At 50.8% G+C, this 18,546-nt stretch overlaps 1 protein-coding gene across 28 annotated transcripts in view; it reads left to right on the top strand.

The window, feature by feature from the left end:
• Positions 1-11,060, top strand: part of DYSF (dysferlin) — a 210,010-nt gene extending 198,950 nt beyond the window's left edge. For all 28 annotated transcript variants that reach the window (XM_023618926.2, XM_023618923.2, XM_070236251.1 and 25 more), the window contains 4 exons: positions 3,887-4,065; positions 5,467-5,576; positions 6,973-7,120; positions 10,785-11,060. In XM_023618926.2, the coding sequence (XP_023474694.1) occupies positions 3,887-4,065; positions 5,467-5,576; positions 6,973-7,120; positions 10,785-10,823 (476 nt within the window). In that variant the 3' untranslated portion in view covers positions 10,824-11,060. The remainder of the gene's footprint in view (positions 1-3,886; positions 4,066-5,466; positions 5,577-6,972; positions 7,121-10,784) is intronic.
• Positions 11,061-18,546: the final 7,486 nt, after the last annotated feature.

Below are 18,546 nucleotides of genomic sequence, written 5' to 3'. Positions count from 1 at the left end.
GCTTGTGCTTGCCGGGCATAAGGAGGAGGGGGAATATGGTGCTTCTTTTGGGGGTGATGACAATGTTCTGGAGTTAGGTAGTGCTGGTGATTGCATAGCCTGTGAATAGACGAAAAGCCACTAGGTCATACACGTTAAAATGGTTAAAATGGTACATTTTACGTTGTGTGAATTTTACCTCAATTAAAAAAGAAATGACCTTGTGAGAAAGGCAGTCTGGGAGGTCAGGAGTCCTGGGTTCTGGTCCCGCTCTGCCTCTTGGGAGCGGGTGGTCTTGAAGGAAGCACCGAGGCCTCCTCTGGTGGCCCTTGCTTGCAGGAAGGTGAGTTGTCTTTGCTGAGCCTGGGCCCTTGCAGGGGACGTCAGAGGAGCAGCTCCACAGGCGTGAGGAGGAGGACTGCCTGTTCGTCCTTCTCCCCAACCCCTGCCCTCCCGGGCCCGGGCCCCTGGGCTTGGGGGACCCGGAGCTGCTCCCGGACTTCACTGTAAAAGACTCAGGGTGCCAAAATCATGGCACCAAATGGGGCTTTCGTTATTTTACTTATTATTCTGGAATACATAATTGCTGTAGAAAAGTTAGAAACTATAGATAAACAACGCCTCCTCTTACTATTTAATGATAATCCCACTACCCAGAGATAACCTCCACTAATATTTTGGCATATATTATTTCATATATAAGCAAACACATATATGTTACATGTGTATTTTATACATGTATATATATATACACACACATACATTTTTAATATATGACACATATAGCAAAATGGGTTTATATTACGCATACTGTTTTATATCCTGATTTGGGAGAAAACAATGTTTCCAGAACATCCTTTCTGTTGGCAGTTATCTATCTGCATTTATATCTGCAGCGTCATGCTTAATTCCTGCCTGATGTGCTGTCATCCAGATGGACCCTGTTTTGCCTGGCCCATCCTCTCTTGGTGGGCACTCAGGTCATCTCCAGGGTTTCCAGTGTGAGTGACACCTTTAGGCACATCTCTGGACCCTTTGTGCATCTCTGGCCTGAACTCTAAGATTTTTAGTTTTTGTACATTTTAGCGGTTTTTGAAACATTTTGTTCAATTGCCCTCTAGAAAGATTTTACATTTTTATACTCCCACCTGTGCCCTGTGCGTCTAAAGGCATCATTTTTCCTGAACTATTGCTACCAGTTATCTCTTAAAAAAATTGCCGATACGATACCTCATTTTTATTGGTATTTTTTCATTAGTTGTAAAGAGTAACTTTAAAAATATATTTATTATCCCTATTATTGGTGGGATTTTCTTTTTCATGGTTTTGGGATGTTCATCTTTTATTATTGATTTTCAGGGTTTTTTTATATAGTAAGGACACATTACAAATAATTTCTCCCATTTTTTCAATCACTTTTTAATTTTTTTATGGAGTCTTTTTTCTGCTTAGAGACAAAATTTTTTTAGCATCAACCTATCAATCTTTATGGGTGAGGCTTTAGAAAATTAATTTTAAAAAGGAAAACAAAGAAAACTGCATTTTTTTAAAAAAAGATTTTATTTTTCCTTTTTCTCCCAAAGCCCCCCCAGTACATAGTTGTGTATTTTTAGTTGTGGGTCCTTCTAGTTGTGGCATGTGGGATGCCACCTCAGTGTGGCCTGATGAGCAGTGCCACGTCTGTGCCCAGGATCTGAACTGGTGAAACCCTGGGCTGCCACAGCGGAGTGTGTGAACTTAACCACTCGGCCACAGGGCCAGCCCTGAAAACTGCATTTTTACTGAATGAGGAAACAGTATTCAAAATAAAATTAAATAGGCTCATCTTTTGTTTTTAAAAATTAAAAAAACTATTACAACTAGTTTTTAACTCCACAAGATTTCTTTTTTCCTCCTTCAAAATGTGTCTTCTAATTGCATATTTCACTTCTTTTGAATATTTATTACTTTTATTTTAAAAGTAATAGCTAAAATCTATAATCTTGCCATCCGGAGATAATCTTATGTTTTCTTACAGTCTTTTATATAGATCATGCTGCAATAATGCTGTGTGCGCGTATATATATAAATATATATATATACTTTGTACTTATACAAATTTTGTATATATATACATATTACAGTCTTTTATGTAGATCATGTAGGATAATTTTAAGTATATATAGTAATTATAGAAATTTTGTGTATATATATATATGGTTTAATATCCTGATTTTTCTTAATGTTATGTGGGGACCATATTTACATGGGAAGTAAACATTCATCTACATTTGAGGGATGGAGAGATGTGTGGATGGGCAAATAGATGAAAGCTGATAGAGTTGAGCAAACAGATAGATGGGATAATAACTTGATTAATGGATAGAATGCCCAACAAATGGGAGCTATAGTGGGATGGAGATAGTTAGAGCAAAGCATGTAGATGGATGGAAGGATAGATGGATGAGTGGAAGGAAAGAAAACTAGAAGACTAGATCCAATCAGTGGATACTTGCAGTAACCGAGCATTCCACACTGAAAAAATCTAATCTCCTTTGCATGGTGTTCAATAATTTCTTAAATTTGGCCTCAGAAAACATTTTTTAGATTTATCTCTCTCACTTGATCCCTTCAGCAACTGATGCTCCAATGCCATTGACTTCATCATGTTGTGATCGGATTAGGATGGAACCACATGAAATTGCTGTTTTTATAGGTCAAAGTTAGTTGAATACCAGCGTTTTCGTATGGTTCAATCTAATAGCTGGAGCTATACAGGAGATGATGGATAAAATGGATGAGCAGATAAACAGTAGAGAAAGATGGATCCTTGGATAACTAGGTGGGCAGATGAAAAAATTGGTGGATGAACCACAGGGAGACACCACTTCACACCTATTAGGATGGCCATAAAAAAACAAAAACAAACAAATGGAAAATAACAAGTGATGGGGAGAATGTGGAGAAATTGGAACCCTCATACGTTGCTGGTATGAATGTAAAATGGTGCAGCTGCTGTGGAAAACAGTTTGGCAGGTCCTCAAAATCTAAACATAGAAATTACTGTATGACCCAGCAATTCTACTCCTATTTATATACCCCAAAGGATTGAAAACTGGGACTAAGATACTTGCACACCAGTGTTCACTGCAGCATTAGTCACAGTAGTCAAAAGGTAGAAACAACTCAAGTATCCATCAACAGGTGATATATCCATACCATGGAATATTATTCAGCCATAAAAAGGAATGAAGTACTGATACATACTACATGATGGATGAACCTGGAAAACTAAGCAAAATAAGCCAGACCCAGCAGGACAAATATTTTATGATTCCTCTTATATGAAATATCTAGAGTAGGCGAATTCATAGAGACAGAAAGTAGGTTAGAGGTTACCTGGGACTGAGAGGAGAAGAGATGGGGAGTTATGGCTTAATGGGCACAGAGTTTCTGTTTGGGGGGATGAAAAAGTTTTGGAAATAAGTAGTGGTAGTAGTCACACAGCACTGTGAATATAATTAATGCCAGGAATTATACGTTTAAAAATGGTTAAAATGACAAATTTTATGTTATATATATTTTACCCAAATAAAAATTTTAAAAAATGGATGGATGGATAGATGGATGGATGGATGTAGACGATGGGTGAATGAATGGAGTTGCACACAGTGAGATGAATAGTTGAGCACGTGGGAAGCTCTGTTAAGGGTGAATCAATAGGGTAGATTAATGGGCATGTGGATGCCTGAGTAGATAGTTGGGATGCTGTCTAGATGGAACAAGAGGCAGTGGATGGGGAGATGGAGTTTGTGGAATATGACCCTGGCTAAGCCATGGAGAGAAGCTGAGGAGGTGACAATGAGTTTTTCTTGAGCCTGCCCTGCCCCAGGGTAGCCCTAGGCCAAAGAACCCCTCTCTGCTGCAGGCTCCTTGCAGCTGGATCTCAACCGCATGCCCAAGCCTGCCAAGACAGCCGAGAAGTGCTCCCTGGACCAGCTGGATGACACTTTCCACCCAGAGTGGTTTGTGTCCCTTTTTGAACAGAAAACTGTGAAGGGCTGGTGGCCCTGTGTGGCGGAAGAGGGTGAGAAGAAGAAGCTGGCGGTAAGTCGGCTCCCTGCAGCCCAGCAGAGGTGCGGGAGGGGCTGCCTCCGTAGATGTCACTGGGCACTTACATGTTGCTCTCCTCTCCCGCCTGCCTCTCTCCGTTTTCCAAGGCACTGTCCCTCTTCCCTTCCAGTGCCAGCCGTCCTCTCCCTGAGGCTCGCAGCCCAGGGAAGTCTATTTCCAGTGAATAAAGCTCTTATCTCCCGCGGACCCTGCTCCTTGGCCCTCACAGGGATCTGCATCCTGGATTCCCCCTGGCTGGGCTTCCTGCGGAGGACAGGGGTAGCACCTTTCCCATTTGACCAGGACCCCACAAGGACCGTCCTTGTGTTACTCTCCTTACCCAGAGGCCTGCTCAGGGGTGTGACAGACCATGGAGGACCATCCTTCCTCTGGAAAGGAAGTGAATCCCTGACAGTTTACTTAGACACAGCAGGCAGCCAGCCAACCCCCAAAGTGGCCCTTGAAATAAAATATCCTTGTCGTATTAGGAATCATAGCACTTATTAAGAAATAATAGCACCTCAAAAGAAAAATGAGTGAAGGGCACACGTAGGTAAGACAGAAAAGAAGTACGAATGGCCATTAAACATTAAAAAAGGCTTATTCCCCCTACTAATTAAATAAAGGAATATTTTTAAATGTAAAAACATTTTTTTGCTGATTAAATTAGAATCTTTTTGAAAAAAATGGGAATACTCATTGCTGGTGAAGATGCAGAGAGTCTGGCCCCTGCGTTTACTTCCGCTGGGAGTGCTTATGGTTTTACCATTTGGGGAAGCAATTTGGGAATATAGAGGCAGAGATTTAACAATATTTATGCCCTGGGGACACTGTCATCTCACTTCTAAAATCTCTCCGGAAGAAATAACAAGATGCAATAAAAAATGTAGGTTCCGGGGTGTTTGTTGCAGTATTATTTATAACATCAAAGAGGTGGAAACAACCTAAATGAACCAAAATAAGTAGTTTACTAAGTAAATTATGGTCAACCATCCCATAGAATGTTTCAGCCATTAAAAAGCAAACTTTGAAAAATATATAATTATATAGTGAATTATGATATATTTCTAAGTGAAAGAGGCAAGCTATGGAACTCTATATACACAGTGAGATAGTTCATAAACTTGCAGGGGAAGACAGCTCTGATGCATAAAAATATTAACAGTGCTTGTCTCCACATAGTGGAAATGTGGGTGATATTCTCGTTTCTTTGTACATTTCCATAGTTTCCAAATATTCTACAAGGAGCACATACTGCCTTTATGATCAGATCAACCCTATATCTTTTCTTAAGAAGATAACAAAGTGGCTCTTAGGTCTGTCCTGGCCTAGCTGCTCTCCAAGCCATGGGACAGAACCTTTGTGCCCCTGATCAGGTCTCCTCTGTCCCCTCAGGGCAAGCTGGAGATGACCTTGGAGATTGTGGCGGAGAGTGAGCATGAGGAGCGGCCCGCTGGCCAGGGCCGGGATGAGCCCAACATGAACCCCAAGCTCGAGGACCCAAGGTTAGTACCCAGCCCCTGACCCCGGATGCCCAGAGGGGCTGAGAGGTGGAGCTGCAGTCCGGGAGGCACCCACTGCATAGCCATGCAGAGGTCACAAGACCCACATGGCCCAGAGATGGACATGACTGGTCCAAAGCCACACAGTAAGTTAGGGGCAGGTGACAGGCATCATTCCAGGGAACCCTGGACTCCTCAGCCAATTCAGAAGCTGGCACTGTTGGGCAGCTGTTTGCTGTGTGCTGAGCGTGCTGTCATATGGCGTGTATATGTTGTGATGTGGACTCTTCTGGGCTGGGTTGTTATTATCCCCATTTTACAGATGAGGAAACCATCTCAGCAAAGTGAGATAAGGTCATTCCACTAAGAAAGTGATGAAGCTAAAGTTCTCACACCTGGTGTGATTGGTCAAGAGCCCAGTCAAGGCCTCTCTCTTGACCAAGCTGCCTTCCATGACCCTCCCGTGGTGTTAATGTGGCTTTCAAATGGTCTTTCAACCTTAATTTTCCCATCTGTGAAGTGGGAAGACCAGTCCCTGTGTTCTCTCCCTTGCAGGCTCATAAGGGATATAGACCAATCTAGTCTATTTAGAAGCCTTGGAGGCAGTTACTGGGGGCTGAAAGATGACTGGAGCATGGGGGTCAAGGCTGCGTTTGCTGGGCCCCTCCCATGGCCTGCTTGGCTCAAGGTGAACTTAGCCCAGATGGCCCACTTTATCATAGTGCTGTGCCATGTGCCATGGGGGTGGCAGAGCAGTGAGAGGCAGCCCTGCCCAAGGATGTTGGGATCTGTGTGGAAAGACAAGAGAGATCCAGGAGACCCAGCAGCATGCAATCTGATGTTAAAACAGGCATTATTGAGACACAGAATTCTGCACGCTCTTTGAGTCGTGGGGCTGACCTAGGGAAGGTTTTGAGGTTCTTGGTTGGGATGGAGAGAAAATCAGCTTTCTGGGTTCACTTCCTACCATCCTTCTCCAACCGCGGACCAGCCATGTGCATCTAGGCAGGTGGCTTGGCTTCTCTGGGGCTCCATGGGCCCTAGCTCTCCTAAAGTGTCAGCCCCTTGAGGCTGTGACTAAGTCCTGGGTCAGGAAGGAGAGAGGGCGACAGGGAAGGTGTCCTGGACAGGGTGGCTGGGAACTGGGCTCCTGAAGGTGTGTGGGGCTCTGTGGCATTAAGAAGAGGAGGGCAGCATGAGTGGGGTTCACACTAGCACAGGTGGGAGGAGAAGGGAATATGAGTACAAAAGGCTCAGTTTTGGGGCAGGGGCTAGGGGCCTTGGGGATGGGCAGGTCCTGGGGGACAACTGTGGAGGGCCAGGGCAATGTGGGAGCAGGGTTTGGAGAAAGCAGCCCTGGTAGGGGGTGCCCTGCTGACCTCTAGGATCTCATTTCCAGGCGCCCTGACACCTCCTTCCTCTGGTTCACCTCCCCGTACAAGACTATGAAGTTCATCCTGTGGCGGCGTTTCCGGTGTGCCATCATCCTCTTCATCATCCTCTTCATCCTACTGCTGTTCTTGGGCATCTTCGTTTACGCCTTCCCGGTGAGCAGACCTGAGGGGGGAGGCACAGACCCTGTGTTGGAGGGGCTCCTGGTCTGATGTGGAGGGTACAGCTCTCGACCTCCAGTAGGCCCTGGTCTCATGGGGAGTCTGTCCTTGTCCTCAAAGAGCTCCCCCAGTCTGATGGAGAGAAGCAGCCTCTGTCCTTGGGGAACCCTTAGTCAAAGGGGGGAAACTCTCCCTCAGTGGGGAGACATAGCTGTCCTCAGCAAGCCCCTGGAATGTGCAATCAAGGGGTTGGCAGAAGGTGAGGCCCCTTGAGCAGGGGTGGGCAGGAGAACCTTCTTGCAGGAGAGTGTGGAACTGGGTCTGGAAGGGAAGGGAAGGTGTGGATGGCAGAGCAGAGGAGAAGGCCCCTCTGTGTGTGAGGATGGCACCTGCTGAGGTCCAGAGGAAGGGGGCACCTGGGGCTGGGAGAGGGTCTCAGTGTCCACGTGAGGACCTTGACAGAGTGTCCGGTCTCCTGCAGTGGGGTGGGTGTGGGGCAGTGTGGGAGAGCAGAGGGTGGGCCGGGAGCCTCTCACTTGGCACAGTGAACATGGGGGTCCCTTTCACCTGGTGAGAAGCCGGCTGATGCCTGACAAAGAGCTGCCAGGGCCACACCAGTGAGGCTGCTGAGTCCCCAGCTCCAAGGGGCCCCTCCCAAGGAGGGAGGATCTGGGGCTCTCCCCGGTTCTCACAGCTCATCAGGGAATCCTCAAGATGCTCCAGCCCCTCAGCAGCTCTAGAACTTCAGCCCTTGAAGGGATTGCAGTGTTCCCAGGCTGATACCCGATTTTTAATGTTAAGTTTCTTTTAACTTTTTAATATAAAATTTTCAAACTGATATAAAAGTAGAGAGAATGGTGTAATCTCAACTCCATATCACCTTGATTTTAATGGCAAAGAAACACACCCAGAATGGGGAAGGGACTGGCTCAGGGCTGCATGGCAATCTGTGCACAGCTCCCAGTCTGGGCTTCTGGCCACCCTGGGCCTCAGTCCTGGTCAGCACCAGGCCACTGGCCAAGTGCACTGTCCCCACAGCGGGAAGTCCACGCTGAGAATTACTCACTTGTGAGCTCTTTGCTTTGTGAATCCTCTACGCAGAGGAGGGGGATGGAGGGCTCTCTTCCACCGCGGCCCGCAAGGCCTTGTATGTGAGTACAGCGTGCCTCCTACGAGGAAGACAGTTAAAACCACAAAGCTGCCCCTTCAGTCCCTAACATCACGAATTGTGGGGAACAGTAGAGGGGACGGTCTGGTTTGGACATCCAGGCCCAGCTACCCTCTGGGCCATAAGCGATGAAGGACAGTCTAGAGCCAGAGTGCCCGTGCGTCCTGCTGCAGGCCAGGCCCCCTAAGCTGGCTGCCGTGGCCTGGAGCGAGCGCCATGCTGAAACGTGATCTGAGGCTCAGCAAGAGTCTTGGCCAATCGGCCAAACATGGCTGTGGTCTGGGGTGGGGGTCCAGATTGTGGGGACCTGAAGCTTCTACGATTTGGGGGGCTCTCCTGAAGCAAAGGAAGACGAAATTATCAATACAAGATTAGACACTGGGCCATGAAAGGGCACGTGCAGGTGTGGTACCCTGGGATCTGGGTGGGGCCCAGGACTCCGCCCTGGTATTTCCTCCCCTGGGCAGGCCCGGGCTGCTGAGTGGGGAGGTGAGGTTCTCCTTGCCTGGCCCGCCCTCCACTTGCCTCCTCTCATTTTGAGAGTATCTGGCTGCCATTCAGTTCAAGTAAGGACTTTATGAAGCACGTGGTGTGTCCGGGAGGCAAGGGGCGTCACGGGGATGAGGCAGAAGGTGATGAGCCTTGTGTCACTGGGGAGCTTGGTCCCCTAGGAGATGCAGTGAAGCCAGTGAATGAGGGAGAACAGCGGGTGCAATCCAGTGTCCCATCTTGAGGCTCAGGCCAGGGGAGTGCAGGCCAAGGAGAGCTAGTGCAGACCCTTACTCCTCAAGGGAGTGGTCTGAGGAGCAGCAGCAGTGGGGAGCTGGTTAGAAATGCGGAGTCCTGGGCCGGCCCCGGGTCTGCTGAGGAGAACCTGCCTGGGACACATGAAGGTTGGAGAATTGCCATTGTACAGGACGGAGCTCTGTACGTGGAGTCAGGAGATGGTGGCTAGATTCTGGCTCTGCCCTTGACTTCCTGTGTGACCTTGGCAAGGCCCTCTTGTCTGCATGAGGGGGCTGGGCTAGGTCAGCTCTGACCTGCTGTGACTAGGGCTGTGGTTGAGGAGCTGTTTTGCCTTCCCTGAGGGTGCTGCACACCAAGCCTGAAGAGCCGAGAGGATGGCAGGGGCAGGCCCCGAGTGACGTTACCAGCGCCCTTTCTATGCTTAGCCTTTGCCCCGGCCAGCTGGGCCTTGCCCTGTGAGGCAAGCCAGGCCTTCAGGGGCATGGGGAAGGAGGCCCCACTGCCTGGCTGGGAGAGAGAGGGAAGATTTCCAGCACTTCCAGCCCATGGTCCTTGCATGTCCCTGGCCCTGTGGGCAGGAACCCCAGCAGCCCTAGTCAGAGCCTGTCTCCTGGGTCCCCAACAGCAGCATCAGTGTTTTTTGAGATCTTCTGGAAACTGTCTTCTTTAAAATACCAACCCTGCCTTCCCTCTCCCAGAGCTGGCATGTGGGGGTCAGATCCTAGGTGAGGGGTCCAGGGCTAAAGGGGCAGCCTGGGCCCGAGTGGCAGACTGTTTGTGTTTGCAGGCCTTTGCTACAGCCTGGGCAAACCCTGCTTCTCTCCAGCCAAGTTGCCCAGTTACCTGGTGTGTCCCGGATCCTTACCTGGCTTTTAGGCCTCGGGGGCAGAGGGCCCGGTGAAGAGGGGCCCAAGGCCACGGCTGCACCCCCCGCCGTTGGCCTACTCTCCCACCCTCTTGGAAATTCCCCTGGGAGGGGGGACAGGAGGGCAGCCTGTCTGATTCCCCAGCTCCTCCAGAGCCAGCCGGGAGCAGGGCCAGCGTGGGGAGGCAGGAGGCGATCTGGCGGGGAAGGAGCGGCGGCTTTGTTTCCAGAGTTGGCTTTCCCGGGCCGGCGCTGGGGAACATACTGTCCCAATTAGGAGCCCTGTGTTGTGTTGTATGTGTTTTCATGGTTTTTGGGGGGAGGAGTGGAGAGGGGAGATTCCTGTCAGTCCTGTAGCAGCCAGCGCTTAATCAGGGGTGACCCATCTCTGGTTCTGGCTCTTGTCGTGGGTCATCCCCGTACACCCTGCTCCCTGACTCTCTCTTTCTCCTTTCTGGATGGGAGCATGGTGGCCAGTGAGCCCTGGGTTCGCGTGTCAAGGTGTGGGGGGCGCGGGGGAGAATCAGGGTCATGCCTTCAGGTCACCTGTCTGATAGAGGAGGCCAGGGCAGGCCTGCCCCAGGCCAGGCCCTGGGCGACCTGAGTCCTCTTGGCAGCTGGTTGGGACATGGGAGTGAGCCCTGGATGGATGGGGACGAGGACAGAGCGATTCAGGCAGCCGTGGCCCCCAGATGGGAGTTTTCGGAGCGTATGGGCTTGTCTGATGGTGAGGGCATGGGGAGGGCGGAGCGTTGAGTGGCATGGGGCGCTGAGCGCAGGGTGCAGGCAGGCAGTTGAGTAGATGAGCCTCCTTTCTCAGCTCCCCCAGCCCTCCCAGCAGCTGTTACCACGCATCCCTGCCTTCTCCCTCCCTCCAGAACTATGCTGCCATGAAGCTGGTGAAGCCCTTCAGCTGAGGACTCTGGTCCAGGACTGGCTGCCTCCTCTGCCCAGCTCAGCTGAGCTCCTCCAGACCTCTAGGCCTGACCGTCCTGCCAGGGTGGGCAGACAGACAGAGAGACTGGCACAGGCTCCAAGAGTTGGTAACATCGAGCCCTGGGATCACTCTGCTTCCATCATTTCTTTCTCTTCCAACCCAACCCTTTTTGGATCAGCGCATATGTATTTCCGTATAAAACAGTTTGAACCACAAAGCAGTGTGGGTGTGTGTATCTCAATAGCACCTGAATGGGTGTGAGGGGCAGGGCATGTGTGTGGGGGTGGGGTATGAGGGGGGTGTATGCATCTCTGGCTCAGTGTTCCGAGTGGGTGCCGGGCCCCAGGGAACCGTGACCCTTTGATAAGACTGGTTGGGGTGTGGGGTGGGCTCTGAGGCTTGGTGCTGGCCGGCCTAACCTCCCTGCCTCCTCAGGACTTCCCTCCTTCCCCTGTGCCTCCTCTTTTTTCCCAGGCTCAGGGGGACAGGTCCTTCTGCCTTCGGGTTTCTTTGACGTCGCCTGGGACGATGTTCTGCTTTATACAAATGGAGCCCCAAGGAAAGGATTGGGCCAGAAACTCTCCAGGCAGGGAGGGCTACTGGACACCTGGCTGTGGCCTTGTCCCCCATGCTCCTGGCATTTCTTGGAGTTCCCTCCCTCTTCTTCCTCACCCTGCTTCAAAGGTCTGGTCTGGACAAACCCCTTTGTCTTGTGGTCTGAAGCTTAGCGTTAGCCGTGGGTTTGACATCTCCTGTAGGAATCGGGCTTCATCTACGGGAGCAGCAAGAACATACTTAGAGAAAAAGCAAAAAGCATGAAAACATCGTGATTCCAAAAAGAGGCCTCTGCCTCTCTTGCCCCAGGGGTTGGAGCTCTGGAGCACGGTGCTGGCTGCCTCCTCTCCTGTTACCCAGGAGGGCTTCTCCTGTTTCCTGCTGCGAGCCTGCTCCCTGGCCCAGGCCCCAAGGCCCCAGAGCAATCCTTCCAGGCCCCTTGGCTCTTCACTGCGCTCTGGGACCAAGACTGAGGCCCTGCCTCATCCCCAGCTGATTGGCAGGACTCGGGGTGACTGGCATGGGGCTGGTGGCCTGAACCCTCCTGGGCTGGGGAGCTACACCTTGAACACTGAGTAATTCTCTCTTTCGGAGAGGTTCAGGCTGGAGGTGGCCCTCAATGTCTAGCTCTGCTTGGGCCCTGAGAGGTTGGGGGGCCAGTCCTGAGATCCTGATACCTGAACCCTGGAGCCAAGTGGCCACACCTCACACAAAACGCACAGCAGGGCCCAGGGCCAAAATTTTTTCTGAGAAGGCAGTCTGGTGAGGACTCACTGTGCGTGCCTGTGTGGGGACAGTGAGAGTCAGCTGTCCCATAGAGGAGACTGGAGGCGAAAGGAAGGAAGAGACAGGGGTGCAGCTTCACGAGGTGCAGAGAGAGCTTAGAGACCAGGGGGCACCTGAGACGATTTGAAAGTAGAGAGCAGGAAGTGACTGGCTAGGAAAAGATCAGAGACACAAGAGAGAATATGGGATAATTAACAGAACCAGTTTCTGGAGAAGGATGGGAGGGTGTTAGCTTTGGAAAGAAAGTTCTCTTTTCCTTCCAGGTATGGGAAGGCAGGAGAAAATAAACACATACCATGCAACTATCACCTGGGTTAAACCAGTTGTGGGGGACATTGTTCCTGCTCATTAATTTTATCTGCTTCATTTGCTTCTTCTTGCTGCTCTGAGTTGCAGATAATAGAAAACATTGCTCAAACGAGTAAAAGAAATTTAGTGGGTTTGCAGAATTGAAACATTCAGAAGGACGGGCTTCAGGCAAGGGCTGACCCAGCTCCTCAACTAGGTCACCAAGAGCTTGTATTCTCTCTTTGCTCTGCCCTTGGTGGTGTTGGCTTCAGTCTAAAGCTGGCTGCGTTCCTAGAGCTGGAGTTGAAGCTGCTCCCTGGGACCATGTAGGCCACCAAGCAAAACTCAGGGGGGATGGGGAGTGGATGGCAAGAGGACACCATGTCCAATGAATGTTTGCTGAGATACTCCCCATGGCAGCCCTGAAGCAGGTTCCGAGGATACAGCAGTGAGTTACATATGACTCCTGACCTTCCATAGCTCTTGGCATGGGGAGAGAGAAAATATCCCCCATGGTTATTTGTGCCCTTATGGGAGTAGCAGAGAAGGGGCACCCACTGCCCTAGGGCAGAGACAGCAGCAGACCCTTGAGAAGGGCTATCCTCTGAGCAGAGTGTTGGGCGGGCCTGGTGTCTGAGGGGTAGGGTGTGCTGAGCCGCAGAGATAGAGGCCAAGTCTTGAGCTGTCAGAGAGCCAGGCTAGTTCAGGGCGTGGTCGAGGGAGAGGAGCCTGCAGGGAAGCGTGACGGAAAGAGGGCCTGGAAGGGTGAGGCCAGGGGTTGGAGGACTTTGTGTGTGAGCTGAGGAGTTAGAACTTCATCCTGGAGGCAAGGAAGAGCACAGAAGGACTTAAAGCTGGACTGACCTTGATCAGAATCATGGGTTTTGAAAAACCATTTTAGCTTAGTCCTTATCTTGGGAGACAAGAGTCCTCTGAGGGCATGTGGGTGGGCTTTGGGTTATAAAAGCCTTATGACCTTTGGGGGGAAGGGTCCAGTGACCTCCCCCAATTCTCAACAAGGTCTGTGATCACAAATGGTGAAGAACGGTTGCTCAGGATGCTGTGTGGCCAGCTGCAGAGGGCCATTCCAGAAGGCTGGTTTATTAACCCAGGAGCCAACTGGGGAAGATCTGAAAGGCAGAGCAGGAGTGATTCATTCATTCATTCGTGCCTTTTATTCATTCACTAAAGAAATATATATATATATGGCCATCTGTGTACTAGGCAGGGTGCTAGGGTCTAGAGATACAAGGTTGACCAAGTTTAACATGGTTCCTGCCCTCCCAGAGTTCACAATTTAGTAGGAAAGAGACACAAGTAGATAGGGAATTATAATACACTGATGTGTAAGCAGGGGTTACAGGGGTGGAAAAGATGATAGGAGGAACAGAGTGTGCAAAGACTGATTATAACCAGAAACTGGTTCAAAGATCTTTAAGAATTTCCACATGGGCACAGAACAGTGGTTCTCAACCAGGGGCAATTTTGCCCCCCAGGGCACATTTGGAAATATCTGGAGACATTTTTGATTGTCTTGATGGGGGGGTGCTACTGGCATCCAGGAGCTGCTAGACATCCTTTGATGCATAAAATAGCACCCCACACCCCCCAGCCTGACAACAAATTATCCAGTCCAACATGCTGATAGTGCTGCTGTTGAGAGACCCTGGCATAGCGGTAGAGGGTTCCAGGCGTGCTGAGCAACTCTACTTGATAGATTGACTGGCCAGGGCTGCGGAGGCAGGGGAGTGTGGGGTGGGAGATCAGTTCCGAGTGACTCCCAATTGTCTGGCTTTATGAGCGGTCAGATGCAGGCACCATTTGTGAAGTCAGTTTTGGACAGGAAAGTTCAGACATGGTTAGGGTGCAGTCAAAATGCCCTTCCTGCTCTCCGTGTCTCCCCGCAGTTATGGTCTCTCTCCTCCCTTCACAAAGTTCTGGAAAGCATCATCTACACTTGCTCTCTCCACGTCCTTACCTCACACTCCTCCACCCATTATAGTCTGACTTTACCCCTGTGCCCAACTCTATGGGTCTCCTTGCTAAAAGAAGCCTGATACTGTTCAGCTTTCGGTATGGTCATGAGCTGAGAAAGGAGCTCCAGCCCAGCCGCAGGGGGAGGTGTCTTATTAGATCAAACCAATCACAGTTAAAGCCATTATCCTTGCCAGTGATTGGTTTAGGAAGAAGCATGCGACTCATTTATGACCAATGAGATGTCATAAATTGGTCAGGTGGGGAAGGTGATAGTAGTTATGGGGGGAGGAGGGTAGCTAGGAAAGTTTACAGGAAGCTTTTATCCCCAATAACATAGGACACACAAGGAGGCATAGCTTCATCTTCTGCCTTTTACTCTTGTGGAAAATGTAATGACTGGAGCCATAGCTGCCATTTTGTGATCATGAGGGGACAAGCCTGAAGAAGAAAGCTAACACACAGAGGAAGGCAAACACCTGGTTCTCCAAGAAACTATTGAGAAAGACCCAACTCTGGAACTGCCCTGCCTCCAGATGTCTTGTTACCTGGGATCATAAATTCCTTATTGTTTAAGCCATCTTTGGTTGGGCAGTATGCTGCCCACAGCTCAAAGCACCCTCGCTGGTAAATTTCCTTCGGCTCTCCTGAAGACAGTTTTTACTGCAGTCACCAATAACTAGGGCGGCTGTGAACAGGCACCACATCTGAGACATCAGACATTTATTATTTATTATAACAATTTTCCCACAGATGGCAGTAAAGCGTTTTGTTCTAATAAAATCAGTGTGTAACAGGAGTTTTCTGGTAGAAGCAAAGTACCTTGAGGAAGGGGCACCTTTTCCTAATTCACACCAGGGCCACATGGAGGCCTGGTTGTTAAATCTGTGGCCACTTACCCCTCCTGACACTTCGCAGCAGCTGGCAGCTCTGAACATTCACTTTCTTGATGCACTTTCAGTCTTTGGCTTCCACGATACCCCACTCGCTTGATTTCCCTCCTCCTTCCCCAGCCTTGCCTTCTCGGTGTCCTTCTCTGCAGGCCTACACTCTTCCCCAGGGGTCTTGCCCTGGCCTTCTGTTCTCAGGCTGCACACCCCCTCGGCAGCCTCACCTGCTCCTCTGGCTTCACTTGCCCTCCAGAGGCTGCTGACTCCGAATCCTTACCTCCAGCCGCATTATCTGCTCTGTGCTGCAGCCATGTTGTCCAGCTGCTAACCCAGTGGGCATCTCCCCCAGGGTGACCCACAGGCATCACAAACTCAAACCTCTTACTCAGCATCTCCATCCTCCACCCCATCGCCCTGTCGTTCCCTCCGCCGACCCAGTCACTGGAGTTGGATGTGTAAGAGGCATCTTTGAGTCGTCCCTCCTCCTGACCTCCTATCCACAGCATCAGCAGATCCCCCAGATTCTGGCACTTGAATCTCTGGATCAAGCCCCTTCCTGTGACCACCTCCACTTGTGCTCAGGCCCCCAGCAGGCCGCCATCACTGAAACCCAGGCAGTACCCCTTCAGCCTCCCTCCGCTCCACTGCCCGATTCACTGGCCAGAGGCAGTCATATCTGGCCCTGCCTGTGGTTCCCTACCATTTTCGGGAGGAAGGTCAACCATCCTGGCACAGGACCCTTCCAGAGCCACCCCTTGCTTGCCTTTCCCTTTGCTCTGCTGAGCTGAACCATTTGCAGGCCCTCGCCCATTGCTCAGATCTCAGCTTGGCCCGTTCCTCTGGGCTGTTTCCTCTAACTGCCTGGTGCCTCTCCGCTGTTGAAACCTGGCAGAATGGACTGTCCCCGCCTCCCCTACCCTCAGCCTGCACCTCCAGGGCTGGAGTCACATCTCAGTCCTTAATGAGACGTCTGCTTCCTTCACTGAAGGGAGCTCATTGTTCCATTGCAAGTTCTCTTTAAATAGCCAGGTCCTGGGAGCCATTTCAAATAGGATTTTTATGTTCTGAAATTCAGTGAGTTCTCAACATTTGAGACCCATTCTTGCTGCAATGTGGAGAATCACTCTCATCTGTTAAAAAATGGCTTGGTAAAACTTGATAATTCTTTTATATCCAGAATACTCGGTTCCCTGCTTTTATGTTCTCTACTGGTGTTTTGGAGAGAGAGAGTCTGCGTGCACACACACATCCCCATTTTCCCCACAGGGCCATGTGGACCGCCCAAGATGGAGTGACAGGGGGCTTGGACAGACTCAAAGAGCTACAAGCACAGCCCTGGCCCGGCCCTGGGCTCACACCCCCTCCCCATCTCACCTCCACCCCCAGGGAACGCAAACTGGTCTCAATCCTCTCTCCACGTGTTTCATAAACGTAGGATTACGGGATTTCCAGAGGAGCCAGGTGGGCATCCCCTGAGTGGGACATGGGGACAGCCCGGGAAACGTTTCCTGCTTGTAGAAGAGAGCAGGCTGAGTCAGAGTTCAGCCCGGCGTGCTGGTCCTTAAATGGCGGCTGAGACCCTGATGTGACGAGGGGGACCTCCCCTCTCTCCTTTGCTCAGAGCTGTTGCTCCCTCCTCTGGGAAAATAGCTGCAGCCCAGACCCTGTGCCTTGGCCCAACGTGGACTTCATCCCCTGTTTCTCTGCCTTTGTTTTGGTCTTGGTTTTTCATGGTGCATGTGTGTGTTTGTGTGTGTGTGAAAGAGACAACAGATGAGACAGATGTAGAGAGAGACAGATTCCTGGTGAGGGAGGGGGACAGAGACAAACAGAAAGACAGTGCGGCCGTGACAAGAAAGAGAGCAGAACCTCACGCAGCTGCTGGAGCCTTTGCTCGCTTATCCTTCCTCCAGCAGCCAGAGCCGCTCCCTCCTGTTTTCCCCACTGGTTCCCAGGCTTATTCAGTTAGAAACAGAAGACCGGAGGAAGAGAGAGATGCCCCCCTGCACGGGCCCCTCAAATCCCCTTGGGGAAGCTTCATGCAGCAGTTTCCTCATAGCCCAGGAGTTCACTGTGGGCTCCGTTGGGTACCTCTGGCTCCGTTTTCCTTCCCTCCATAGGCTGACTTGTGTGTGTCTGGGGCAGGGGTTGGTGCAGCTCCCTGGCAGCAGGGCTGAGTGCTTGCCCCAGCCTGGCTGGTCCTCCGCCTTTCTACCACCAGCCTAGGCCCAGAGCCTGGCTGCCCCTTCCTCCTGCAGGCTCAGGGGACCGCTGTGGGGCCTCCAGGAACCCACCTATGCCTCCCATCCCAGCTTCTGGGCCCCACTGTCTTCTCCTGCTCGGCTCAGGCCTATGTAGGAAACTCTTCCCTTACTGCTGGCTTCAGCAGAGATGTGCTGGGGTCTTTCCAAAAGGAACTTGACCATGAACCAAGGGTGAAACAAAAGACCAAAATACACAATGAAATCACTCACACTTATAATGGGCAATACCTTTGAAAAATACCTGCTGGTGCATCTTGCCTCTTTGCAATCCATTTTTCCCTCTCCTTCTCCTGGAACACTTTTACCATCCAGACTTACCCCCTGGAGAAGAAGAAGAGGGTGTCAGAGACCCCTCAGGATGAGGAAGACAGAAGGGTAACATTGTCTGAGACCCCAGGAAAACCCCCCTCTTAGATGTCCCCGGAAGTGGCAAGGTGGAAAGGCCTACCCTGGGAGCCCCACTGTGGAGACCCAAACTCCCCCGGAAGACACAGCCTGGGAGCAGAGCTTTGAGGGCCCTCAGTCTGCGAAAGGACTGCCAGCCTGACAGATTTGTCGTCAACAGAGCGATTTTACTAGAGCGTGGATTTTAGAATCAGGCACACAGCAGTTCAAGACCTGCCTCTGCCACTTAGCTGTGTGACCTTGGGCAAGTCACTTTATCTCAGGCCTCTGTTTTCCTTTCTGCAACATGGTGGTCTTTCCCTCACAGCGTGTGGTGAGCACTCAGATGATGTGCAGGGCCTGACACAGTGGGTGCTCAGTTTATTTTGGAAAGGAGCTCTGTGCGGACCCGGGCGTTGGGGAGGAGGGAGGGTGCTGAAGAAGAAGACAGGGCAGGTGGGAGGTGGCTCCCCTCTCCGGGGGCTCCTCCAGGGTGGGGGTGATGGTGACACCATTTCTTTGCCTGGCAAGGTCTGGGCTTGCTGCCCTCTGGATGTGGAAA

Source organism: Equus caballus, chromosome 15 (genome assembly GCF_041296265.1).
Source record: "Equus caballus isolate H_3958 breed thoroughbred chromosome 15, TB-T2T, whole genome shotgun sequence".
In the NCBI taxonomy this organism is placed as follows: Eukaryota; Metazoa; Chordata; class Mammalia; order Perissodactyla; family Equidae; genus Equus; species Equus caballus.
This window is presented reverse-complemented; position numbering and strand designations above follow the sequence as displayed.